Source organism: Papio anubis, chromosome 11 (assembly GCF_008728515.1).
Source record: "Papio anubis isolate 15944 chromosome 11, Panubis1.0, whole genome shotgun sequence".
Lineage (NCBI taxonomy): Eukaryota > Metazoa > Chordata > Mammalia > Primates > Cercopithecidae > Papio > Papio anubis.
Window position 1 is genome coordinate 67,048,489 of NC_044986.1, and position 27,113 is coordinate 67,075,601.

Genomic DNA, 27,113 nt, shown 5'->3' on the forward strand with positions numbered 1-27,113 from the left:
GGCAGTGTTATTCACAATAGCCAAAGGTGGAAACAAACCGAGTGTCTGTCCATTGATGGATGAGTGGAGAAACAAACTGCGCTCTAGACATACAATGGAATACATTCAACCACAAAAGGAATAACGTTTTTTATCTTTATTGTTATTTTTTAAGAAAGAGTCTCACTCTGTCGCCCAGGCTGAAGTGCAATGGCGCAATCTCAGCTCACTGCAACCTCTGCCTCTCAGGTTCAAACAGTTCTCCCACCTCAGCCTCCTGAGTAGCTGGGATTACAGGCACCCACCACCGCACCTGGCTAATTTTTATATTTTTATTAGAGACAGGCTTTCGCCATGTTGGCCAGGCTGGTCTCGAACTCCTGACTTCAGGTAATCTACCCATCTTAGCCTCCCAAAGTGCTGGGGCTACAGGTGTGAGCCACTGTGCCCAGCAGGAATAAAATTTTGATACATGCTACAACACGGATAAAGCTTGAGAATTGTGCTAACTGAAATTAGCAGAAACAAGAGAAATATTGCATGATTCCATTTATATGACGTACCTAGAATAGGGATAATTCATACAGACAGAAAAAAAGAAAAGAGGTTACCAGAGGCTAAGGGAAAGTCATTTTTTAATGGCTGCAGAGTTTTTGTTGAGGATCCTGAAAAATTTTAGGTGTAGATAGTGGTGAATGCATTTAATATGACTGAACTGTACACTTACGAATGGTTAAAATGGTTAAAATGAAAAATACTGTGTTGTGTATATCTTATCAGCTTTTTAAAAAAGCAAGTGTCAGGGTAGCATGGGGAGATGGCCCCCCAAGGACATTCCCCTAAAGTGAGTCCTTTCCAGCCACTGTGTTGAAGATGGCTGTGAGGACCAGGAAGGGATGGCGTTAGGGGAGGCTGCGAGAACGCTGTGGGCACTCAGGCGTCCTGCAGTGCAGCTGCTGGAGAAAGTTCCGGGCAAATGTGAGGGGAAAAGCCAGAGCTTTCTGGGCTACTTCATTTCTAAAATGGGGATAAGTATTAGGTTGGTGCAAAAGTAACTGTGGTTTTTGCCATTAAAAGTAAAGTAATTGTGGTTTTTGGCATCAAAAGTAATGCCATTTAAAAGTAATGGCAAAAACCGCAATTACTTCTTTTGCACCAACCTTATTTGCCTTACGGCGTTGTTGGGAAGACTAAAGGAGCTAATATGTATTACATATACATGTTGCATTTACATGTCATGTAAAACAACATGTGTTGCATGTATGGTCCTTAAAACACTATAGTAAGTGCTCAAGAAATATTTTTTAGTATTTTACTTCTGGTGTTTGTGAGAGAAAAATAATGGAAGTGAAGGGCAGGGAAAGGGAGTGAGGTCTCTCCATTTCTCCAACTTGGAAAAATGCTTTACGAAATGAAATCACATGAAGTCCTAGAACCCACATTACCATGGTGGAGGACAGGCGTGTGCAGTAGCTATGTCCCCTCACAATTACTGCCTTCTGCCACTGGCAGAGCCTTGTGTGAAGGTGCTAGTGCCTGATGGTGCTGATTCCTGTGAATAAATGTAACTGTGAAAATGAACCCCAAATGCCCTGTGGGTTCATTTTGCTGGCTGCCCAGATAGAGCTGATTTTCAAGACAGGGGAATTGCAATGAAGAGTTTAATTCACACAGAGCCAGCTGAATGGGTGACTGAAGATGTATTACTCAAATCAGTACTCCCTGAAAATTCAGAGGCTGGGGTTTTTCAAGGATAGTTTGGCAGCAAGGGAATGGGTGCTGCTGATTGGCTAGGGATGCAATTGTAGAGGTGTGGAAAATGGTCTCTGTGCTTGTTGAGTCTGCCTCTGGAGTGGGGGAACCACAGGAGCAGTTGAGCCAAGAGTCATGGGTCCAGGCAGGGCCATCTGGTTGTCAGAAATGCGAGTCTAAAAGACCATCTCCAAAGGCCAGTCTTAGGTGTTCTTCATTAGTGAGGTTATGTGCAGGAGTAATTGCGGAAGTTGCAAATCTTGTGCCCTTTGGAATAATGGGGGTTAATCGTTTATGCCTACATCTTAGCAGAATTCAGGCTCCTCCTATCCTCCTAACCTGATGGTTTTTCATTAGTTTTACAAGGCAGTTGAGTTTTGGGGAAGGGCTAGTATCAGTTAGACTGTAAACTAAATTTCTCCCAAAGTTAGCTTGGCCCAAGCCCAGGAATGACCAATGGCACTTTGGAGGTTAAAGGCAAGATGGGAGCTAGTCAGATCAGATCTCTTTCACTGTTACAATTTTCTCACTGTTACAATTTTCTCACTTTTACAATTTTCTCACTGTTATAATTTTTGCAAAGGCAGTTTCATAAAGAGGAGAGAGAGACAAGTATGTTTTCTTTAGGGTCAGCCTCCTCTTGTGATGGTTGAGTCTCACAAGGAGTTTGGGTTTCCCAGGGAAAAATCCAGTGTCCTGCCTGCCAGCAAGCTGACGTCACTGCTCTTTTAAGAGGAAACTGGGAACCAGCTGTTGTGGAGATTAACTATGAGTGCAGATGCACAGTTGGAGCCCACGATAAACAAAATATTCTGATTCTGCCTCACCAAACAACAGCAGCTGCTCTGATTCTGCTTGGGCAGGGTTGAGTAGCTGGGCCTTTGGGAAGAGAAAGTTAATAGGATCAGGGCTTCTTCCAGCATGAGAAAGATGGTGTTGTTCATGGGATGTACCCATTGTGCAGACTGGCGAGGGCAGGGCTGCTGGGCCCACCTGTTACCGGACGGGGGTCCCGTTCCAGACCCCAAGAGAGTGTTCTTGGATCTCGTGCAAGAAAGAATTTGAGGTGAATCTATAAAGTGAAAGCAAGCTTATCAGAGAAGTATAGAAACAAAAGAATGGCTACTCCACAGGCAGAGCCGTCCCGAGGGCTGCTTGTTGGCTATTTTTATGGTTATTTCTTGATTAAATGCTGAATAAGGGTGGATTATTCATGAGTTTTCTGGGAAAGGGGCAGGCAAATCCTGTATCTGAGGGTGCTTCCCTCTTTTAGACCATATAGAGTAACTTCCTGACGTTGCCATGACATTTGTCAACTGTCATGGCGCTGGTGGGAGTGTCTTTTAGCATGCTAATGCATTGTAATTAGCATATAATGAGCAGTGAGGAAGACTAGAGGTCACTTGCATTACCATCTTGGTTTTGAGGGGTTTTGGCCAGCTTCTTTACCACAACCTGTCCTATCAGCAAGGTCTTTGTGACCTGTTTCTTGTGCTGACCTCCTATCTCATCCTGTGACTTAGAATGCCTAGCCTCCTAGGAATGCAGCCCGGTAGATCTCAACCTCATTTTACCCAGCCACTATTCAAGATGGAGTCGCTCTGGTTCAAACACCTCTGACAGACACACCAGGCCATGCCATTGAGTGTCAGGGACTAGACAGCTTGTGGGATCAGGGCTGAGACTCTCCAAGCTGAAAGCTGCAAAGAAATCACAGTTCCAGCCCCCTCATTTGCAGCTGGGAACTCAAGTCTGGAGGGAGAGTTTTATGTGCTTGCAATGTACAAGAGAACTGATTGCGGTTGGGAATCTGTCTTGGACCAAAGTCGGAATTCATACTATTGGACTGGTTTCTATGACTGGGTCTTCGGTGAGTGTGTGGCTGGGGTCTTTTCATTTGTGACTTAGGTTGGATGTCAGTCCTTGGCTGCTCTCCAGGATCCTGTCTGTGACTGAGACTCTCTGTGCATCACTAACTCTAACCACCCCCTGAAAATCTCACCTGTGACCTTGGTCTCAACTGCACCAGTCACATCCTCCTGTCCTCAATGGTGAAAACCTGGCAGATGCTCAGCCTGCCCCCGCCCTAGGAGTGCTGTGGTCAGCTGAGCTGTGGAAGTCGAGACTGGAAAGGACCTCATCAGCCAGTGTAGGCGAAAAGAGGGGAGGAGATCCTGTGAGCAGACTAAGGTGGTAGACCTTGTCCCTCTGTGGCCAGAACCTGCCCAGGCCAAGTGGGCACCAGCTTTGCCCAGAGAAACAGCTGCCCTAGCTGCAATTGACCCCAGTTGGTGATGAGGTCTATTGAGGAACAAAGAATCAAGAGCAAACAACCAAGAGCATCCATCCCTCCCAGGACTGGGGGGGTCTCACTTCTGTTGTCAGCTACAGGGAAGAGGGGCGGCTGGCTCAGCCCCAGCTCCACCTTCTCCTGGGCAGTGTCTGGCCCTTCCATGACTCCTTCATGGAAGGAGAGTGAGGGGAAGCTGCTGCATGGACTGGAATCAGCCCAGTGGTCCTTCTGCCTAACCACATTGAAAACAGGGCCAGAGATTTATGTACATATGTATGTATTTTTAGAGATTGGGTCTCACTCTGTTGCTTAGGCTGGAGTGAGTGCAGTGGCACGATCATAGCTCACTGCAGCCTTGACCTCCTGGGCTCAAGTGATCCTCCTGCCTTAGCCTCCCAAATAGCTAGGACTAACACGTTTGGCTAAAACCAGAGTTTTACATATATAGAATCCTTGAGCCACAACCAGGAGTGGATGTTAGGCTTCTGTGGTAGGTAGCCTACTGTGTAGGCTTCTATGTAGGAGGTTCGCTTCTGTGTAATATGAGAGCTCACGGTTAGAACCTTCTAAATGTGGGACAGTTACCTTAGGAGGTAATGAACTCTCTGTCTCTGGGGGAGTTCAAGCAGAGGCTGGAAAATTCCTTGGTGGAGTTCATTCATCCACTCATTCATCTTCCATCTACTCATCCATCCAATATTTTTTATTTATCAAATTTATGCCAGGTGCTGGACTAGTTGATTCAATCATGAGTAAGATAGAAATGGCTTGTGGCTTCACAGTGCTATGATGAGGAAACGCTGGGGACTACAGAAGAAGGGTGGAGGACGGCATGATCTAGACCTGGCAGTCAGGGAAGGCTTCCTGGAGTAAGTGATCTTTGAAGCTGAAGGCTGAAGGTTGAGGAGGACTTAGCTACAAGGAGTCAATAGAGTGTGAGCCAGTCAATGACACAGTCGGATGTGTGTCTTAGCTGGTTTCCTCAGAGGCAGACCTTGAGGCACAGATCCACAAGTATATAGTTTCCCCTGCGGGGGTGACTCCAGAAAATACCAGTGAGGGGATACGGTAGTGAGACAGGAAAGGGAGGCAGCCAAGAAGGTGTATGTGGTCAAGCAAGTCACTTCTGTGTGCAAATGGAGCTTCCACCTGCTGTAGAACTCTGGGAGCCAGTGTGGCATATGTCCTACAGTTATTCCCTGGATGGAGTGAGCTGGGGCACTTATACACCAACTTTCCTCAGCCACTGGTTGTGGGTTTTTCTGGACTGAGCGGGACATGGACACTATTCTCAAATACTTCTGGCCTCTTGATGGGGCAGGCAGGGTGGGCTCCAGCACAGGCCTTAGATAGAGGTGCAGGGGCTGGTGGTTTTGGTGGGATCCGAGGGGATCTGTGCAGGGTGCTGGCATCACTGTGGCTGCAGGGTGAGTGAGGGGCATGCACGAGCCCTGAGATCAGTGAGGAGGCCAAAAGCGGAGAGGGCCAAGCCAGTGATGCTGGGTGCCTGGACTGGAGAGGGTGTGGTTATGAGGAAGCGGCAGATGTCAGGATGTGGAGTGGTATGGAGGAATGGAGATGCTGGTGAGCAAGAGGAACCACAGCCTCCCAAGGCTGCAGCAGCCCCCTCACCACAAGGAACTCCCTCGCTCCCTCACCCCTACACCACCTCCCCTCCAGCAGGCACCTCCTCTGTCTAAACACATCAGAGATGCCAGGCTCACTGTGCCGGCTTGTCAGGACCACAAAGTGTGTATGGAGGGAGATGATGGTGTTGTAGCAACTGCTTAAAAAACAAAAGCTGGGGCTGGGTGCGGTGGCTCACGCCTGTAATCCCAGCACTTTAGGAGGCCAAGGTGGGAGGATCACTTGAGGCCAGGAGTTTGAGACCAACCTGGGCAACATGGAGAGATCCTGACTCTGCAAAACATTAAAAAATTAGTCAGGCATGGTGCATGCCAGCTACTCAGGAGGCTGAGGTGGGAGGATCACTTGAGCCCGGGAGTCAAGGCTGCACTGAGCTATGATTGTGCCACTGTACTCCAGCCTGGGCGATAGAGCAAGATCTCGTCTCTAAAAACACAAAAAACAAAAAACAAAAAACCTGGGTTGTTGTCAATGCCAGCCCCAAGTCTTGGAAGAGACCCCTTGGACTGTGTGTGCATATGAAAATGAATGTCATCCTGACTACCTGTGGCTTCCAGTGTGCCCACGTCTGTCTTGCTGTCGGATGCAGCCCTCAAGGGGACAGGTGCTCGGCATGACTTTCTGTCCTTGGGGGCCCCAGGACCTGGATCATAGAAGAGGCATTCAGTAACAATCTGTCCGATGATGGAGAACGTGAATGGAGCCCTGCTTCTGTGCTTCCTGCCAATGGGAGGGAGGGGATGGGGGACCATTGTGTGGTGGTTCCAAGGGCATGACCCCACTAGCGTTGGGGAAGGGGATGGTGTTGTCAACCAGGGCTTTTAACTGCAGGCAAAAGAAGCCAAGTCTGGATGAGATAAGTAGAAAAAGAATGTGTTAACTGGGCATCTCATAGAGTCACCTGGATGGCTGGGCAGCCTGAGCATCCAGGAACAGTGCCCCTAAATCCTGCCTCGGACTGGCCCAGTGGGGACACTGTTGCAGAGCCCTAGCTACCTCTGGTTGTTCCTCTGACCCCATAATCCCTAGACACTCTCACCAGCAGCCCCAGGAACTCCTTCTTCCTGCAATGACAGCTCCAGATTCCATGGGGAGCAAGGTCGGCACCTGCATCCCCTGGGCAGTATCATCCCAGTGCAGGTTCCTACATTTGGACTCAAATTACAATAATTGGTGGAAGGTTTATTCAGACTTAAGCTTAGGGAGTGGAAGAAATAGTGCAGTGTCTTAGGACGAGCAGCAGCAAAGTTTTCCAGCCCTAGGTCTGAAGGGACAAGGGGCAGGGGCAGTTACTAGAACCGGGAAAGAAAGAGACGTGCAGGCCGGGTGTGGTAGCTCACACCTGTAATCCCACCACTTTGGGAGGCTGAGGTGGGAGGATTGCTTGAACTCAGGAGTTCAGCAACATGGAGAAACCCCGCCTCTACCAAAAGTACAAAAATTAGCCAGGCATGGTGGCATGCGCCGTAGTCCCAGCTACTCAGGAGGCTGAGGTGGGAGGATCACCTGAGCCTGGGAGGTCAAGGCTGCACTGAGCCATGATTATGCCAGTGCACCTCCAGCCAGGGTGACTGGTGGTGTCATGGCAGAGGAAAAGATGGGACCAAACAAGCTGCATTCAGAAAAAAATAAAAATAAAAAGAGAGAGTGAGATGTGCAGAGGCCCCTGGAGAGGTGCAGTGACACGAGGGACAGAGCCAGCCCAAGCCCACCTCACTAGGGACATGGAGGGGAGCAAAGGCCCTACTATTTGTACTCCACCTCCCTAATCTGCCCACTGACAAGGCTCAGACAGGTCAGTCCCCTGGGTCGGAGCAGGGTGGAGCAGGTGGGGACAAGACCTGAAGGGCAAACGGAAGGTGGCTAGCACAGCGGAGACTTCCCCAAACAAACAGGGGGGCCTCAGGTGTGCCAAAGCATCCCAACGTCCAGGCGGGGTGGAAATGAAAATGTCATGCTGGGTCTTGAGTTAGGGTTAGCTCTTTCTGGCACTAACTTCTTCTGTGACTACAGTTAAATCCCTTCCTCCTGCTAGGTCTCAGTTTCCTTGTGTATGAAACCAGACGAGCTTCCAGCACCCTCCTGTAGCACCAGGAAGGCTCAAGACAGTCCTGAGAAGGGAGTAAAACAGACTGTCCTTTTGGAGAAACTGGGGCCCAGGAGGCAGAGAGACTTGTGGGGGTCACTGCCACATAGATATTGAGCAAGACTTCCATTTCTTGTCAGGGCTGTCCCCTGAGCCAGGCCCGCCCTGGCCTTGTGACCCTGCTTTCCCCGGGGGGCACTGCCCACCCCCATGTTTGTTTCCAGTGAGTGCAGCAGCCACCGTGAAGTGTCGAGGTCTCTCTCACGCTCTCGTTTGAGTGTGTGTCTGTGAATGGGACATGTGGTAACAGTAGTTTCACCCAGGCTTTTGGTCCTTGGTCTCCCCTCCTGCCCCACCTGGGGATTTAGGGTTAGTGTAATGTCACTGCTTGGCATTTGGGCCTGTGGGTCCCATACAGACTTCAAAGAACTTAGCTTATAGGGAGTTTCAAAGAGAGTCGGAAGGGCTGTGCCCGCTCCTCTGGACCCTCTGACAATGACCCTGCACAGCCTGCACAGCCGTGTCCAGGAAGCCGCCTGGAATCTTGCCACCCACTCCATGGGACTGTGCGCTGAGGCCTGCGTCCCAGGCACGTGAAACAAAGACCATTTCATCTTATGTTGGAACCCGAGACTCTGGGTTTTTCTGCATCCAAGGCCTAGGAGGCCCACAGAGCCCACCTTGTTAGAACCAATGCTCCTTTCCTTGAAATCGTGAGACAGGGGAGCGCTTTTCAGCTTTGTGCAAAATGGTTCTGTTGAAAGTAAAACTTTCAAAACAGATAGCCCTGGATCAATTATGGCCCACATGCATGTTCTCTTTGGCTTGCACCATGTTTGCCCACAAAGGTTTATTTTCACAAAGTGAAATTAACTGCCACAGTTAGAAGTCAAATTGTGGTTTGACTTTTAAAAAGTAGAAGACCTGGCAGTACGGGGCTCACGTTCCTGCATGAAATGTTTGGCTGGAGCAGCACTGCAGCCCCTCCCCCCGCACATAAGATGCGCACTCTTCAGTTCACCACAGTCCTCACCATGCCCTATTGTCTTCCAGCTGGGAGCTGAATGCCTGTTGCCATTTATCACCACGTTTATGCTGCTGCTTTCTTGAGTCAGAGAATTATGAGGAATGTAAACTATTTTGGGTCCCCACATTTCTGACAGAAGTGGGAAAGCAGTTTATATACGTTACCTGCCCGCCTGTTTTCACTGGGTTGCTAATGTAGAAGTTTATCTCTGGAGTTTGTTTGGTCCCATCTTTTCCTCTGCTGCAACACTGCCATGATGATCACCAGAACATCATATTTATTGGCCCTTTATCAAGCTATGTACACGGTGAGACAGGTCAGGACAGGCCTCCATTTGTCTCAGGGGCAAAGCATTGTGGGCAAGGAAGACAGAGCAGCTGGAGCTGATGGGACTCCAGTTAAAGCAATGAAGTGGCTTTGCCACACCACAGAGGGCTCAAGGGAAGGGTCCTAAAAGACCAGTCCTGGGCAGCCTGGTGGGAGCTTGGCCTTTCTGCCCAGCTCCTGGCTGAAGCTGTGATTTGTGTAGCTGTGACTGCAGGGCTCGAGAATGACAGAGGGCTTAGGCAGTTTGGACAGGGTGAATCGGGGTTGGCGTGTATACCTAGCCACCTCCCTGAAAAATAGTCTGAGTCTCCCGTTTCCATCTATCTGATGGGTGTCCAATCTTTTGGCTTCTCTGGGCCACATCGGAAGAAGAATTGTGTTGGGCCACACATAAAATACACTAACACCAACCGTAGCTGATGAGCTAAAAAAAAAAAAAAATCACAAAACAAAAATCTTATAATGTTTTAAGAAAGTTTGCGAATTTGTGTTGGGCCACATTCAAAGCCATCCCGGGCCACATGCGGGCCTCGGGTTGGACGAGCTTGGTCTAATGGGAATACGAAGACAGCCCTGGCTCCCACTGTGAGAACCCCTTCAGTCCAAGCACACGAGTCCTCTCCAAGCTCACTGTTCTCACCACACGGCCCCACTCCGGTTTCCTGGAGGCTCCCCCAGAAGCATCTGGGGGACGTAGTCCAGGCAGGTGCCTCCTCCCAGGTGGGGCAAGCACCTGGCGTGATAGCGGAATTTCAGGTGGCCATGTTTCAGGTTGCATCTCGCCTCATGGGAACCAGACTTGGGAGCCTGATCACAGGTGCCAAGGAGGTCATCGTCCCAGCCAGAGTCCTGATCCCAGACCTGCAACCTCAGGGGCCCCCCTGTGGCCAGGAGCACATCCCCAAAGTCCAGCGGCATTGACCAGATGGGGTTGTTATTGCTCCACTGGGTGTTCGTCCTGAGCTCCTGGCCACCAAAGAACACCTTCACATAGGCATCCGTGGCAGTGAACCAGTCCCCCCACAGGCCCCACGCTTGGATGAAGGTCACCTCCAGCTGGGCCAGGCCCCTCTGTCGAGGGCAGCAGTCCTGGGTGGTGACCGCTGAGCCATGGCACACACACTGGCACGGGTCTCGGGGGCTCTTCTGCCGCCCCGGTGGGCACGGCCGGCTGCAGTCCCTCCAGCGAGCCCTGTCCGTCAGGTACTGACTCAGGGCCCTCCTCAGTGCCTCCCGCCGCGGGTCCTGGCTGTCCAGCAGCACATGCAGGGGTTCCAGGCTGTAGTCCACCAGGCCAGGGCTGCCGAGCAGCGAGTTCACCCAGGCTGAGTACTGCTCGGGCCCAGCCTGGCTCCCGAACAGCAGGTCGTTAATGGAGGTGTGATGGCCGCCAACCACTTCCGAATGGCGCTCCCGGTAGGTTTGGTGGAAGGAGGCCGTCATCTTGTGCTTCTTCTTCTTCTCCTCACAGGCTTTGGCTTCGGCAGAGGAGCTGCCGCGGGCGCCTATGTTGACCTGGGCCTCGACGTTCAGGCAGTCATCCACCTCATCGTCCGTGAGCCCTTCCAGGGCCAGTTCACAGGTGCGCAGGGCAGTGAGGGCCGAGATGCGGCCGCCCAGCTCCACAGCCCGGATGAAGTGGGTGCCGTAGTTGGAGATGAGCCTGAGGTAGGCGGGCTGGGTGGAGGTGTTGAAGTGGAGGGGCAGGTCCCCGAGGGCCCTCTTGAAGTCAGGGTGCAGCGGGGGAGTGTGTACCACATGGTAACTGTGAGAAGAGAGAGACCTCAGCTGGGCCCAGGGATAGTATTTCCCCCATTCAATAAAATAACTCCTTCAGGACTGCTCAAGGTCACACGTAAGTGGGCAGAACTAGGACTGGAACCCAGGGGCCTCCAGAGTGCAAGTGCTGTAGCATGGGGCTGGCAGGGTGCCTCCGCTCTCACCCGTCAGGGACCTCAGTGCTCTGTGTAGCTGTTTTCTCTTTTCCTTTTCAAAATAACATTTTTTTTCCTTTCCTTTTAATTTTCTTATTATAAAAGCAATGATCCTGGCTGGGCACGGTGGCTCACGCCTGTAACCACAGCACTTTGGGAGGCTGAGGCGGGAGGATCCCTTGAGCCCAGGGGTTTGAGACCAGCCTGGGCAACATAGTGAGACCCTATCTCTAATTATTTTTTTTAAGAAAAAGAAAAAAAGAACATAAAAGCAATGATCCTGCACTAATGGTATCTATTGGACTTTGGAATCTGGTCATGTGGCCTTCATCCATCTGTCCCTCTGGATGGGTCCCACATGCCCGGGATCCTGACAGCTTGGGCCATACTCGGCCTCTCTGTGGAGGAAACGTGGCCTCCAGGTCTGAGGAATCAGAGCAGGTGACTTGGGGCTGGCCCAGAAACACTGTGCCTTTCTCAGATGTGGAATCTGGGTCCCAGAATTCCTACTCCCAGGGGCTAGGGTAGCAACTGCTGTGGCTCAGCAGTGTGGCCCTGCCACAGGCAGATGTGAGTATTGGTTGAGTGGATGATTGAAGCTCAGAGAGAAGTGAGATGTTCAAGGTTACACAGCAATGAGGAAGGATGACCCAGCCAGGTCTCCCGCCTCTGTCCCTATCCAGGAAGGACTCCATGGAAGGCTGGTTGTGCCCAGGAAAGGGAGGGTTGAGTACTCACTAGACCTAAATGGCACCCTGCTGGCTCTCAGACATGGTCTCACTCACTTTCTCTCTACTTGGTGTCTCACTGGGCACTCTCAGATGGGGGACCTCGTGGATGAGAGGAGGCCACAGGGCTGAATCACCTGAAGTCTGGGAGCCGGGACTGCGGTTTCTTCCTGGTAGAAGCAGCCTCCAAGTTTGATTGGAGGACTCTGCCTTTCCAGGGCTCCTAGACCACCCAGAGTTTCTCACACCTTTTCCAGCCCCCCACCCCCTAGCCCCAGCTCTCACCTGTAGAAGCGACACTCCACTGTGTCAGTGCTGAAGCTGTACTGGTCCTGGTGGGTCTTCTGGGCTGCAAAGTTGGCTGCCTGTGAGTGTGAGCCGGCCACAGACACATGCACGTTGCCGGCGGGGTGGGGAGTCACATCCAGCCCGACCTTCCAGTCGTTGCGGATGCTACGAGCCGCATCCCGGGCCACAGCTTCAGTGGAGCTGACTTTGGCCCTGGTTACATGGCGCTGGCAGCCAGAGCCCTGGGCCCGCCAGTTGGTGAGTGCCAGGGGCAGGCGCTGGAGGGTGCCCTCCTGTAGGGAATTTTCACAGAGGGTGCAGGTGCCGTCGGGCCGCAGGAACCTTTGTGTGTCTACTGGGAAGGAGCCCGAGCGGCGGAGGCTGGTCACGTCCACACCCTCCCCGGCCAGCCATGCACCGGGCACAAACTTGTGGCTGCGCTTGCACTCTGAGCGTGTGGCTGTGTGGCAGGGAGCAGGGACCGGCAGGGGCAGCAGCAGGAGAAGGATGCCCAGGAGGAGCAGGCAGGCCGCCATGGAGCTGCAGAGACAGGGGGCACGTGGGCTCTGGGAAGCCATGGGTGGAAGGATGGAGGATGACTGCTCCTTTCCCCATAGCCACGGATTATCAGGGCACATGGAAGGGGAGGAGCTGAGATATCTCTTAAGTCATTATTCAATGAATGTCAGAGGTGGTATGTCCCTTATAGGCCTGGTTCAGCCCCCACATTGTACAGATGGGCCCAGAGAGGGGAAAAGCCCTGCGCAGGGTCACACAGCCAAGGGGAGCCCCTTGCTAGAATTCCCCTAAGGTCTAATGGGGATCTAGGTGGATGACTCTGTCCCCAGGACACAACTGTGGGTGGTGGGGAGGGGGCTGTGGCCACAGAAGAGGGGACAGAGTAGCTGTAGCAGATTTGGGGAGGGGCCTGGGGACCTGAGGAAGCCTTCATTCTGGAGATGTGTCATTTTTGGCCCCAGAACAAGCCATCCTTTGCCCACCCTGACTCACTCTGCTTCTCTGTCTCTGTCACTCTCTCCAACCTCTCTCCCTCCCACTGAGCCCTTAACAGAATTGGAAGAGAAATGAGGTCCTATATTGCCCCTATTCTTCCCATTTTCCCTCTGGGGCCCTTCCTCAGAGCTTTATGGAAGAACTCTAGAATAAAAGCTGCCGACCTGGCCAGGTGTGGTGGCTCACACCTATAATCCCAACACTTTGGGAGGCCGAGGCGGGCGGATCACTGGAGGTCAAAAGTTCGAGACCAGCCTGGCCAACATGTCAAAACCCCCTCTCTACTAAAAATACAAAAATTAGCTGGGCGTGGTGGCAGGTGCCTGTAATCCCAGCTACTCAGGAAGCTGAGACAGGAGAATCGCTTGAACCTGGGAGGCGGAGGTTGCAGTGAGCCAAGATCGCACCATTGCACTCCAGCCTGGGTGACAGAGTGAGACTCTGCCCAAAACAAACAAACAAACAAACAAACAAACAACCAACAAAGGAAAAGTTGCCAACCTGACCACACCCTTGGATCTTGTGTGGGGAGAGGCCTTGAAGTTTGCTCTTCAGATCCTCTCCTGCTGCCCCTCCCCTCTTTGCCACTCCCTGCCAAGCTCTGCGGCCTTTAGCAGTGACAGGGACCCCCCTGTTGCCTACTATGGGCAACGATTGTTTAGAAAGTTCTTCCTAATTTTAAGGTGTTTCTGGGGCCTCACCTGGGCCTGTTACGATCTGGAACCTCCTTTCTGTAACCTTATCCAAGGTGAGCTCTTCAAAGGTCTTTCCCCTTGGGTACCACAGGCTCTGACACAAGAGGGCTATGGAGAGCCCCCATTGTAGCTGGAGCCTCCATGCCCTGCCCAAAGGTGTGACTTGAAGGGTGGAATTCCAGGCAGCATGACTCGCCCCAGGGAGGCAAAGAGGCCAGGGGAATCTTCAAAGGCCCTGGGCTCATCCCAGCTAGGAGGCGGGCACGGTCATAACCTTAATCCAGGGAACTCAACCTTCATCCTGACTCTCATGGTATTCTGTCCCAGGGAGCCTCTTTCCATCTTTCTTAGAAGCTTTAATGTCAGCTCTTGCAGGGCCTTAGAAACTGCATGCTACCTCTTCATTTCATACAAGAGGAAACTGAGGCCCAGGGTGGGCACAGGGCTGCCCAGCGAGTTAGTGATTGGCGCTGTCTGTGACCCAGGTGTCTTGTCTTTTAGGTCATGGTACTTCCTGCTCCATCAGGCTCTTCCCCTCCACCCAGAGCCCCAGGCCCCCAGGTCCCTGCTCTCTCCTTACCTGGAGTCCCGTATGGAGAAGCAGCTACACAGGCGGATGTCCTCTCTTCACCGAGGCTCCTGGAATGGTGGCGTCAGCCCCCCAGGCAGCCCACTGTGGCTCCTTGCACCAGCCACCACTCAGATCACTTCTACTTCCTGCCCCGCCCCCAGCTGTGGTCACAGGTCCTTTGTGCTCTCCCCTCCCACGAGCACCCACCCTGTCCTCAGCCCTCATCCGGCCCCCCACTGACAGCCCTCAGGAAGCGAGCAGCAGGGCCAGAGGCTCATCTGCCGAGCAGAGCTGCTGGGGCTTCGGGACTCAGGACACACAGGCAGAGGAGGACGGGGCGCTGAGGACTTCGAGACCCGGCCCTGGTGTTGATGATCAGGGCAGCAGGGCCATCTCCTTGCTTCTGACGCACAGCATCCCATGTGCGGGATGTAAGAGGCATGCAGAGGCGGGGCTGAGAGCGTGGGCCTGCACGCCAGACTGCCGAGTCTTGGCCAGCTCGGTTATACACCAACGGTGTGGACTGGTAGGGTTCTTCAGCCTCACTGTGCCTCAGTTTCTTCACTGAACAATTGGGATAGTAGTCATGTAGACCCTAGGGGTTGTTGTGAAGGGCTTGGAACTGTGCCTGGCTCTTCTTGAGTGTCAGTGCCTGTGACCATTCCCTCCTCCCTGAGTGGGGAAAGAGAGATGTTGCTCTAATCTTGCCATCCACTTCCTGCTCAACCTGCATCCCAGTCTAGCCCAGGCTCTGAACCCCGAGCATGTTCCTCAGACAGGATCTCCTGCTCCTCACTTTGTGAGGACAGCCAGTGGTCTCCACGCTGGCCCCAGCCCTACTGAAGTCATGGGTGCTGGTGAGAGTGGTCTGGTAGCACCAGAGGACGTGTCTTCCGCACTCTTTGCCTTGCTTGAGGTCAGGGTGGGGTGAGGTTTCCATGGGTGGAGTGACTCACTCACAGGACACTGGGGGACAAAATCACATGGCTTCTGGGGTGGGGGCAGCTGGGTAAGGGGGGAGGTGGTTCTCACAACTTGTTCTCATAACTGTGTATATGATGGGAAGAAGTAGCCGCAGGCTCCAGACCACATGCGACATCATGTCTCATGGGTCACACTTTGGGGCTCGTCCCTTGCGTTTATGTCCCTGCTTGCGTCCCTACTCTTACAGGAACAGGGGCTTATGCTGTCTTCTCGGAATCTGGCCCCATCTTCTCTCCGCGGTGTCCCCTCCCTCTTCTAGAAATTGCAGCCTCCTGATCCCTTTCCAGCTCTCACCCATGGCCTGACTTGGATGCTAAGGCTGTGAGGAGTTTCTTTCCTGACCATGACGGGAAGGCCAGTTGGAGGGACATAGAAGTCCTACAAAGTATCTGCAAGAAAAGAGAGGCAAAGTCTAAACAGGTTCTGATCCCAGCTTCACCCGAAACTTACTGTATGCCTCACAGCGGTAGATATCAACCCCCTTTCTGAGCATTAGTTTCCTCATCTATAAAATCAAAGAGATGACTTTGGAATTCTACAAATCCTTCCAGCTAATGATAAAATGTGCATATGGCAGGTTTCAAGTGGCTTACGATGTGGCTAATGCCCAAGAGATGCTGGTGGTTGTTAGGGCATCCATTAAAGAGCCAAAATGACATTGAGGTTGATGACTGTTTTTGGCTCATTTAACTGATGACAGCTGTCCTCCTGTCCCTCTGAAACTTGACACTTGAATGTGCATTAAGCACAGTTTTTCCTCAGACACAAGTTTCAACAAGTGCATAATTTGTTCAATCACCAGACACCATGTATATGGTTTTCTTTAGTAACAACTTTATTGAGATGTAATTCACATACCATATAATTCACCCATTTCAAGTATACGATTCAATGGCTTTTCATATGTTCACAGAGTTGTACAGCCACTGCTACAGTCAATTTAGAACATCTTTATCACTCTCCATAAAGAAAACCTATACCCACTGGTGGTCATTTCTCATTTCTTTTTCTTTCTTTCCTTTTTTTTTTTTTTGAGATGAAGTCTTGATTTGTCACTCAGACTGGAGTGCAGTGGCGTGATCTTGGCTTATTGCAACCTCTGCCTCCCAGGTTCAAGCGATTCTCTCACCTCAGCCTCCCCAGTAGCTGGGACTACAGGCACATGCCACCACGCCTGGTCTTGAACTCCTGACCTGCAAGTGATCTGCCCACTTTGGCCTCCCAAAGTGCTGGGATTATAGGCGTGAGCCACTGTGCACAGCCATTTCTCATTTCTTCATAACATTAATCTACTTTATGTCTCTGTTAATTTTCCCATTTTTGACAATTCATATAAAAAGAATCATAGGATATGTGGCCTTTTGTGTCTAGCTTGTTTCATTTAATATAATACTTTCAAGGTTCATCCATGTTGTAGCATGTATCAGTACTTTAGTCCGTTTCTTGGCTGAATAATATTACATTGTATGGACATACCACAGTTTGTTTACTGATTCATAATTGATGGATGTTTGGGTTGTTTCTACCTTTTGGCTGTTATGAATAATGCCGTTATGAACATTTGTGTACAGGTGTGTACATATGTTTCCATTTCTCTTGGGTATATATCTAGGAGTGGAATTGCTGGGACGTGTGGTAACTCTAGGTTTAACTTTTTGAGGAACTGTTTCCCAACGTGATTGCATCATTTTGCATTTCTCCAGCAGCTTATGAGAGTTTTAATTCCTCCTTTCCAAATCAAACCAAGGTTCCACTAGTTCCTTGCCAAACCTCGATTATAGCCATCCTAGTGGGTGTGAAGTCGTACCTCATTGTGGTTTTGACTTGAATCTTCCCAGTGGCTAATGAAGTTGACCATCTTTCCATATGCTTATTGGCCTTTTGTACACCTTCTTTGGAGAAATGTCTATTCAAGTCCTTTACCCCTATTTTGAACTGAGTTGTCTTTTTATTGTGGAATTGTAATCGTTTTTTCTACATTTTGGCTTCTAGACCCTTATCAGATATAGAATTTGCAATTTTTTTTTCCTATTTTGGCAGTTGTCTTTCTTTTCATTTTCTTGAGGGTGCCCTTGAAGTATAAATATGTTTTGTTTTTGGCCAGGCATGGTGGCTCACACCTGTAATGCCAGCACTTTGGGAGGCCAAGGCGGGAGGATTGCTTAAGTCCAGGAATTCAAGACCAACCTAGGCAATGTGGCAAAACCCTGTCTCTACAAAAAATACAAAAATTAGCCAGGTGTGGTGATGTGTGCCTGTAGTTCCGGCTATTCGGGAGGCCGAAGTGGAAGGATTGCTTGAGCCCAGGAGTTCAAGACCAGCCTGGGCAACATGGCAAGCCCCTGTCTCTAAAAACAAAAAAAACCCAAATTAGCTGGGAGTGGTGGCACACCCCTGTAGTCCAGGCTACTCAGGAGGCTTAGGTGGGAGGATTTCTTGAGCCTGGGGGTCGAGGCTTCAGTGAGCCAAGATTGTACCACTTTGCTCTGGCCTGGGTGACAGATCGAGACACTGTCTTAAAAAAAAAAAAAAAAAAAAAAAGTTTTACTTTTGTTGAAGTTCAATTTATCTATTTTTTTTCTTTTGTTGCTTATACTTTTAATGCCATGTCTAAGAAGGTTCTGCCTAATCCAAGATTATGAAGATTTATTCCTATGTTTTCTTCTAAGAGTTTTATAGTTTTAGCTCTTATATTTAGGTCTATTATCCATTTGGAGTTAATTTTTGTGTATGGAAAGGGGTCCAACTTCATTCTTTTGCATGTGGATATAATATATGGTTTTGATTTTTTAGTTTATAAAATATCTACTCTAAATAGAACAGTGCCATAAATCTTGCTATCTTGGAATGTTCATGTCCCTCCAAGATTCAGTTGAAACTTAACCCTCAATGTAATAGTATTCAGGAGTGGAGTCTTTAGGAGGTAATGAGGTCATGAGGGTTCTGCCTTTATGAATGGGATTAGTGCCCTTATAAAAGCACTTGAGGGAGTCTGTTTGTACCTTCTTGCTCTTCTGCCTTTCCACCCTGTGAGGTCACAGTAACAGGCACCATCTGTGGAGCAGAGAGCAAACTTTCACCAGATACCACGTCTGCTGGTACTTTGGTCTTGAACTTTCCAGCCTCCATAACTGTGAGAAATAAATGTCTGTTATTTATAAATTACCCAGTCTAACATATTTTGCTATGGCAGCAGGAGTAGACTAAGCCAGAAATTGGTGCTGGGAGTGGGGTGCTTCTGTAACAAATATGTAAAAACGTGGAAGCAGCTTTGCAGCTGAGTAATGGGTAGAGGCTGGAAGAGTTTGAGGTTCATGCTGAAAAAATCTTGTATTGCCGTGAACGGACTATAAAGGGTTTCTCTAGTGAGAGTTCAGAAGAAGAGGAGAACTGTAGAGAGAACTTCAATCATTTTAGAGGTTATTTAAGTGATTGCAAGTGGAACATTGGTAGAAATATAAACAGTAAAGGCTATTCTGATGAGGTCTTAGATGGAAATAAGAAACACCTTCTGGTTAAGTGGAAGAAAGGTGATCCTTGTTGTAAAGTGGCAAATAATTTGGCTGAATTGTGTTTGTGTTCTAATGTTTTGTGGAAGGCAGAACTTATGAGCAACGAAACAGCATATTTGGTAGAAGAAATCTCCAAGCAAAGTGTTGAGGATGCAGCATGGCTTTTCTTGATTGCTTATAGTAAAATACAAGATGAGAGCAATGAATTAAGGGTGAAATTTATAGTTAAAAGGGAAGTAGAACTTAAAAGAGTTGGAAAATTCTCAGCATGGCCAGGTTGTAAAGAATGAGAAAGTGTTTGAGAGAGAATTCCAATGGTGTGGCCAAGTGGATGTTTGATAAGGAGATTTGTATGGATAGTAGAAAGCCAGGTGATATTCATCAAGACTATGAGAAAATGGCCCCCAAGGCATTTTGGAGATCCTCAAGGCTGCTATTACAGGCCTGAGTGCCGGGGTCTTGTGGTCAGAATGGTTTCAAGGGAGGGACCCAGGATGCCTTTGGGGCTTTGGGGTTTGCTGCCCCGGGCTGCATCAGATTTCTACTCCATGCATTCTAGCACAGAGTTCCTTGGTCACCTCAAGTGTGGCTAGTGGGCCCAGGGGCAGTGTAGTCTACAGTGGTGGCCCCTTTGGTTGCCCCATGGATCCCATGCTCCATGGCTGCAGCGCCATGCTTCATGCCCACAAGTGTAAAATTTGATACATTGGAGCATGGTATCCACGCAGTGTTAAACTGCAGTGGGGGCATGGCTACGACCACCTAGATCTCAAAGGATGTCCTAGAGAGCCTTGGGGCCCAGGCAGAGAACTATCATAGATGTGAGACCACTTCAGAGAGCCCCCACTAGGGAAATGCCTAGTGGACCCGTGGGGTTGGGGCCACCTCAGAAAGCCCCCACTAGGACTCCCAGTGGATCCATGGGGGCAGAGTGACCCTGGAGATGCCAGACTAGGAGAGCCACCAGCATGTAACTCCATTGGAGTCTCAGGGACTGGACTCCAATACATGAGGGCCACTGCGTGGGTGGTGCCAAGCAAAGCTGTGGGGACAGTGCTGCCTGGGGGCATGACTCCCACGCCAGTGTATGCAGAAGGTGGTGGGGCATGGAGTCAAAGATTATTTTCAAGTCTGAAGATTTACTGTTGTTTGCTCTGTTGGGTTTTGGACTTGGTCAAGGCCTGTCTCCCCTTTCTTCTTTCCTATTGCTCCCTTTTGGAATGGGAATGTCTATCTATGCACATATCACCATTGTATTTTTTTTTTTTTGAGACAGAGTTTCCCTCTTGTCACCCAGGCTGGACTACAAAGGCATGATCTCGGCTCATTGCAGCCTCTACCTCCCAGGTTCAAGCAAATATCCTGCCTCAGTCTCCCAAGTAGCTGGAATTACAGATGCCCACCACCATGCCCAGCTATTTTTTTTTTTTTTTTGTATTTTTAGTGGAGACAGTGTTTTGCCATGTTGGCCAGGTTGGTCTCGAACTCCTGACCTCAGGAGACCTGCCCACATCAGCCTCCCAAAGTGCTGGGATTACAGAAGTGAACTACCGCGCCTGGCCCCACCATTGTATGTTGGAAGCATATAACTTTTTTTATTTCATAGGTTGACAGTTGGAGAGCAATTTGCCTCAGGGTGATTTTATTTTATTTTATTTTATTTTATTTTTTTGAGACAGAGTCTCACTCTGTTGCCCAGGTTGGAGTGCAGTGGTGGGAATCTCGGTTCATTGCAACCTCTGCCTCCCAGGTTCAAGTAATCCTCCTGCCTCAGCCTCCCAAGTAGCTGAGACTACAGGCACGTTCCACCACACCCAGCTAATTTTTTTTATTTTAGTAGAGATGGGGTTTCAACATGTTGGCCAGGCTGATATCGAACTCCTGACCTCAAGTGATCCACCTATCTGAGGATTACAGGGGTTAGCCACCGTGCCTGGCCTGCCTCAGTTTGAATTAAATCTTAAGTCTCATCCATATGTGATTTAGATGATACTCATTTAAAATTTGTCATTTCATTTTCTTTTTTTAAGGACTAAGTCCCACTCTGTGGCCTGGGCTCAAGTGTAGTGGTGCGGTCTCACTGCAGCCTCAAACTCCTGGGCTCAAGGGATTATCCTATAGCAGGACGAACCTCAGACAAAACTCCTCAGACACCGGATTAAAGAAGGAAGAGGTTTTTTGTTCAGCCGGAGCGTCGGCAGACTCACATCTAAAGAGCTGAGCTCCCCGAAAAAGAAATTCTTGGCCTTTTTAAAGGCTTACAATTTTAAGGAGTCCATGTGAAAAGGGGTCGTGATAAATCGAGCAAGAGTGGGAAACGTGACTGGGGGCTACATGCATCAGCTAACAGAACACAAAGTTTTACAATGGTTTTTTCATACAGTGTCTGGAATTTACAGATAACACAAGTAGTTTAGGTCAGGGGTTGATGTTATTATTATTACTTTTTTTAACTCCTAGGGCCGGGTGGTGGTGCTAAGGTTGTCTGGCTATTTATCTTACTTTTGTTTCTTTCTATCTTTTTGCTTTCTCTCTTTCCTCCTGCCTTGTGAATTAGGCAAGGTGGTGGGGAGGAGGGCAGCAGGAGTAGTAGTGGTCTCCCTCCTTAATCCCCCCTCAGCCTCTTGAGTAGCTGGGACTATTCAAGATGATATTCAGATGAAATGTAGACTGGACTTAAACTTTAAAGTTGATGGTGAAGTGAGTTAAGACTTTTGGGGATATTGAGATGGAATGAATGTATTTTGTATGTTAGAAGGACATGAATTTTGGGGGCACCAGGGGTAGAATCCTATAGTTTTCTTTCTTTTTTTTTTTTGATATGGAGTTTCCCTCTTGTTGCCCAGGCTGCAGTGCAATGGCATGATTTCGGCTCACTGCAACCCCTGCCTCCCAGGTTCAAGTGATTCTCCTGCCTCAGCCTCCCAAGTAGTTGCAATTACAGGCATGTGTTACCACACCCGGCTAATTTTGAAATTTTTTTTTAGTAGAGATGGGGTTTTACCATGTTGGTCAGGCTGGTCTTGAACTCCTGACCTCAGGTCATCCACCCGCCTCGGCCTCCCAAAGTGTTGGGATTGCAGTAGTGAGCCACTGCGCCTGGCCTGGAATGCTATATAGTTTGAATGTTTGTGTGCTTCCAAAATTTCTGTTGACACCCCTCAGTGCAATAGTATTAAGAGGTATTAAGAGTATTAAGAGGGTCCTGCCCTCATGAGTGGGATTAGTGCCCTTATAAAAGGGCTTGAGGGAGTCTATTAGTCCCTTTTGCCTTTCTACCCTTCTGCTGTGTGTGTGAGGATAAAAGGTGTTGTCTATGGAGTAGGGCAAGCCTTCGCTGGACACTGAGTCTGCTGGCACCTTGATCTTAGACTTCCCAGCCTCCAGAACTGTAAGTAATAAAGTTCTATTATTTATAGATTACCCACCCTAAGGTCTTTTGATATAGCAGCAGGAACAGACGAAGGCAGCACTGGACATAGAATGCACGAGGGGGATACAGCGTGATTGTGTTTGCTGATGTGCAGCACCTACCACATAAACTACAGCTGTGACCTGAAATCAAAGAGGTCCTTTAACAAAACTAGTTTAGATGGTAATTATTGTGCATATATTAAAGATCCAAAATGCAGTCACAGGTGGTGTTTTCTTCACCCTGAGATAATTCTTTAGTGCCTTTTCTTTACAAGTTTGTGAAACTTTGAGGTTCTTCTCCCTCAGCCTCAACAGTGTTACCCACAGTTCTTGTTTTGCCCTTTGTCTCATAAAATGAGACAAAAGAACTGAAGAAATCTTTCCTTTTTTTCCATTCTGCAAAAGGCTTTATAGAAGATTGGCACTCTGTTGGTGTAATTGGTTAGATTTTAAACTACTGGGTCCATGTCTTGGATCCAGTAACTCTATTCAGGTTTTCTGTTTTGCTTTCTGGTATCAGTTTTGGCAAGTTACGTTTTTCTAAATCCTTCACACTATCTGACATTTCACACTTGTGGGCATGAAGTTGTTTACAATGTTCTTTCTCTTAAAAACAAAATCTTTGTGAGTTGGTAGTGATGCCCTATTTTGATAAAAGGTTTAAAAAATTGCTTTTTTCTTTTTTATGGATCAGTCTTGATAAAGATTTATATATATCACCTTAATTTTTTCAGACAACCTACCCTTGGCTTTATTGCTTTTCTCCAGTGTATTATTATTTTCCATTTTGTTAATGTCATTAAAAATTTTTTTTTTCACTTCCTTCCTTTTCCCTTTTCTTTGGGCTTCTTCTGTTGTTCTTTTTCTGACTTCTTGAGTTGAACCCTTAGCTCATTAATTTTCAGTCTTTCTTTTTCTTTATTTTCAGTAAGTAAATGCTTCTGTAAGTAATCTTTTAAGCCTCTACGTTTCTAATAATCTTGTTAATTGTGTCTCTAAAGTTTTGGGATGTGGTGTTTTCATAATTGCCTAGTTTTAAAATATTTTCTACATTTTCTTATAGTTTCTTTTTTGGCTTGCAAATTATTTGAAAGTGTGCTTTCCATGTTTTCAGTCATGGGGGTTTTAAATGCTGTTTGTTGGTTATGAATTTCTAACATAGTTGTATTGTAGTCAGAGCATGTTGTCTGTGTGACACCCATTCATTAAGGTTTATTGACATTTTTTCTATGGTCTACCAAATGTTTAGCTTTGTAAATGTTCCTGTGTACTTGAGAAGAATATGTATTTGCTAATTTTTGGAAGCAGGGTTCTATGTTCAAATCTGTGGTCTTTTGAGACAGTCACTGAGAGCCATGTTGAAATCTTCTACGATGAAGGTAGATTGTTTAGTTTCTCTCTATACCTTTCATTCTGTCAGTTTTTGCTTTATATGTTTGGAAGCTGCTTTATTAAACAAGTTTAGTATAGTGTTGGCTTCCAGGATTGAACTCTTTATTATTATGTAGTGGCTCTTTTTATCTCAAATAATGCTTTCTGCCTAAATGTCTATTTGGTCTGGTATTAATAGAGCTATTCCAGCTTTCCTTTTTTTAGTATTATTTTTAACTGTGGTAAAATATACGTAACATGGAATCTACCATTTTATTTTTACTTTATTTTATTTTTGAGACGCAGTCTCGCTCTGTCGCCTGGCTGCAGTGCAGCGGCATGATCTAGGCTCACCGCAAGCTCTGCCTCCCGAGTTCAAGTGATTCTCCTGCCTCAGCCTCCCAAGTAGCTGGGACTACAGGCACACACCACCATGCCCAGGTAATTTTTTGTACTTTTAGTAGAGATGGGATTTCACCATGTTGGCCAGGATGGTCTCAATCTCTTGACCTCGTGATCCGCCCATCTCGGCCTCCCAAAGTGCTGGGATTACAGGCGTGAGCCACTGTGCCTGGCCTATTTTAATAATTTTTAAGTGTATCAGCTTTCTTTTGATTCGTTCCCACCATGGATGTATTCCATCTTACTTCCAAATTCGCTGTGCTCTTACATTTTAGGTAGGCCTCTGTTAAACAAAATTAGTTGGATTTTGTTTTGTCATCCAGCCTGAGGGACTATCTGTTTAACTATGTGTTAAGTCTGTGTATATTTATTGTGATTACTGTTCTAATAGAGTTTGTTTCCACCATAATATTTTATATTTGTTTTATTGTCTTGCTTTTTTCTGTGTATTCTTCCTCCCCCTCTTCCTTCTTTCTTTTAGGTTGACTGAACTTTAAAAAAATTACATTCTTTACTCCCTACTAGTTTAGCTCTTACAACCTCTATTTCTGATTATTTGGTGGTTACCCATAAAAATGCTAATATGCATTCTAAACAAAGTCTAAAATTGTTTACTACTTCCCACCTTCCCAAGGATACAAAGATCTCAGAATGCTGCTAATTAAAATCACCTTTTGGCCGGGTGCAGTGGCTCACACTTGTAATCTCAGCACTCTGGGAGGCCGAGGCGGGTGGATCACCTGAGTTCAGGAGTTTGAGACCAGCCTGGCCAACATGGTGAAACCCCATCTCTACTGAAAATACAAAAATTAGCCAGGCGTGGTGATGTGCACCTGTAATCTCAGCTGCTCAGGAGGCTGAGACGGGAGAATCGCTTGAACCCAGGAGGCAGAGGTTTCAGTGAGCCGAGATTGCGCCACTGTACTCCAACCTGGGTGATAGAGTGAGACTCCATCTCAAAAATAAATAAATAAATAAATAAAATAATAAAATAAAATAATAAAATCATCTTTTGTTATTCTGAAAGTTATTTTTGTCCAGTATTTTAGTTCCATCTCATTTTCCCTCTGCTAAATCATTTGTTAGTACTATTGCTTGATATTATCAACATTTGTCTGTATTTACCCATGTTTACCAGGATCTTTGCTTATTTATTCTTTGATCTAGCTTTCTTTGGTGATAATTTTTCTTTTCCTTGAAGTGGGCGTTAGAAGTGCTTTCAGTGAATCTCTCTGGTAGCACATGCTCTCAGTTTCTGTTTGTCTGAGCTGTCTATTTCATCCTTGTTCTTGAATTATCATTTGAGGTGGTTGACCCTTTGAAGTTATTGCTGGTTGACTCCCGTCAGCGCTTCTAAGTTATTATGTCACAGTTTCTGGCTCCCACTGTTGCTACTGTTTAATTGTCATTCTTCGTAGGGAATTTGTCTTTTTTGTTGGGGAGGCTGTTTTTAAGATCTTTTTGGTTTTGGTTTTCTGAAATTTTACTATGAAGTACATATCTAGAGATGACTTCTTTAAATATATTCTGTTTGGGATCTGTGGTGCTTCCTGAGTCTGAGGATTCACATCCTTTAACATTCTGGAAAAAATCTTGGCTGTTATAGTGTCGTATATTCCATTTCTCTTGTTTGCTCTACCTTTTGCTTTTTTTTTTTTTTTTCCTGGTACTGGATCTCGCTCTGTTGCCCAGGCTGGAGTGCAGTGGCACAATCTTGGCTCACTTCAAACTCCGCCTCCCAGGCTCAAGCTATCCTCCCACCTCAGCCTCCTGAGTAGCTGGGACTACAGGCACACGCCATTAGGTTTGGCCTATTTTTGTGTTTTTGGTAGAGAAAGGGTTTCACTATGTTGGCCAAGGTAGTCTTGAACTCCTGAGCTCAGGTGATTTGCCTGCCTCAACCTCCCAAAGTGCTGGGATTACAGGCATGAGCCACCATGCCCAGCCTACCTTTTGCCTTTTTGAATGCCACTGGTGATATAATAGTCCTTTTCACTCTCTCTTCCATGTCTGTTATGTTTTTTTCTTATTTCCCACTTTCTGTCTTTTTGTACTGAGCTGCCATTATTTTTCTCCTGTTCTTTTCAATTCATGAATTGTTGCTTCAGATGTGTCTAATGTATGATTAATTCATCCTTTGGGTTTTAAGATTAGGTAATACACTTACCAAGATGCACAAATCAAAGTGGTGGAAAAAAATATACAGTGAATAATCCTTCTCTGGCTCTTTCCCCATTTGTTCCAGTCCAACTGACCTCCACAGGTGCCACTGTTTTTTTTTTTTTTTCCTAATTTATTTGGCGGCCTCTCAGAGTTTCATCATGCCAATAAAAGCAAATGCAAATATCAACAGTTTTTAAAAAAAATTTCCTCCTTTCTCACACAAAAGGAACACTATTATACATCTTGCTGTGTACTTTGTCTTTAGTTTTACTTAATACAGTTTGGAAATCTTACCTTATAGCACGAAATTTCCTCAATCTTTTATTTAAAAAAAAATGTTGCATAGTATTTTGTTATATGGACGAACCATAACTTATTGGGCCAACCTTTTAATGATGGCCATTTGGGTTATTTATAGTCTTTTGCTCTAATGAATAATGTTGCAGTAAATAACCTTGTACACACCTCCTTTTGGACACGTGGGGGATATCTGTAGAATAAATTCCCAGGAATTGAATTGCTGGAACAAAACAGTATGCATTTTCAATTTTGTAATAAATTTGCTATAAATAGCTCCCACAGGGACGAGCACCAGTTTTCACTCTTACCAGCAAAGCATAAGTGGCCTCATTTCCCTCAGTATTACCTATGAAATTTTTTTGTTTAATTTTTGCTTTTAATGATTTATGTGTAAACTCTGTTTCATTCTTTTTCTAAATTTCATAACTATGTCTCCTAGTTATTGAAACAAATTTTAAACATGTCAACATATTCATTTTGGGTTTTATTATCTAGTTATGCCAATACATAAAACCTTTGGTGCAGCTCATTCTTTATCTTGTTATACAGCTGAATCTTCCTGCTTGGTGGATTGTCTCCTTGAGAGTTTTGCTCACAATATTAGATTGTGAGCTCATTCTTGGCTG

The 27,113-nt window shown here is 47.4% G+C and overlaps 1 protein-coding gene across 2 annotated transcripts; it reads right to left on the reverse strand.

Annotated features, from left to right (window-relative positions):
* Positions 1-8,571: 8,571 nt before the first annotated feature.
* PRF1 (perforin 1) lies at positions 8,572-14,621 on the reverse strand. 2 transcript variants are annotated; one of them, XM_003903822.5, is made up of 3 exons: positions 14,351-14,621; positions 12,059-12,601; positions 8,572-10,876 (listed from the first exon to the last, which is right to left on the reverse strand). In XM_003903822.5, exons 2-3 carry the CDS (start codon positions 12,595-12,597, stop codon positions 9,748-9,750), a joined length of 1,668 nt encoding a protein of 555 aa, XP_003903871.1. In that variant the 5' UTR covers positions 12,598-12,601; positions 14,351-14,621; the 3' UTR covers positions 8,572-9,747. The 2 variants fall into 2 exon arrangements, with proteins under 2 accessions (XP_003903871.1, XP_009213022.2); XM_009214758.4 differs by having other exon boundaries at positions 12,059-12,627; positions 14,351-14,486.
* Positions 14,622-27,113: the final 12,492 nt, after the last annotated feature.

What these genes read in the sequence shown, in the direction of transcription:
- PRF1 (XM_003903822.5), bottom strand. Translation starts at nt 12,597, where the DNA reads ATGGCGGCCTGCCTGCTCCTCCTGGGCATCCTTCTCCTGCTGCTGCCC. An exon ending in GTGGAGTGTCGCTTCTACAG is followed by an intron (nt 10,877 to 12,058) that starts GTGAGAGCTGGG and finishes CTCTTCTCACAG; the next exon opens with TTACCATGTGGTACACACTC.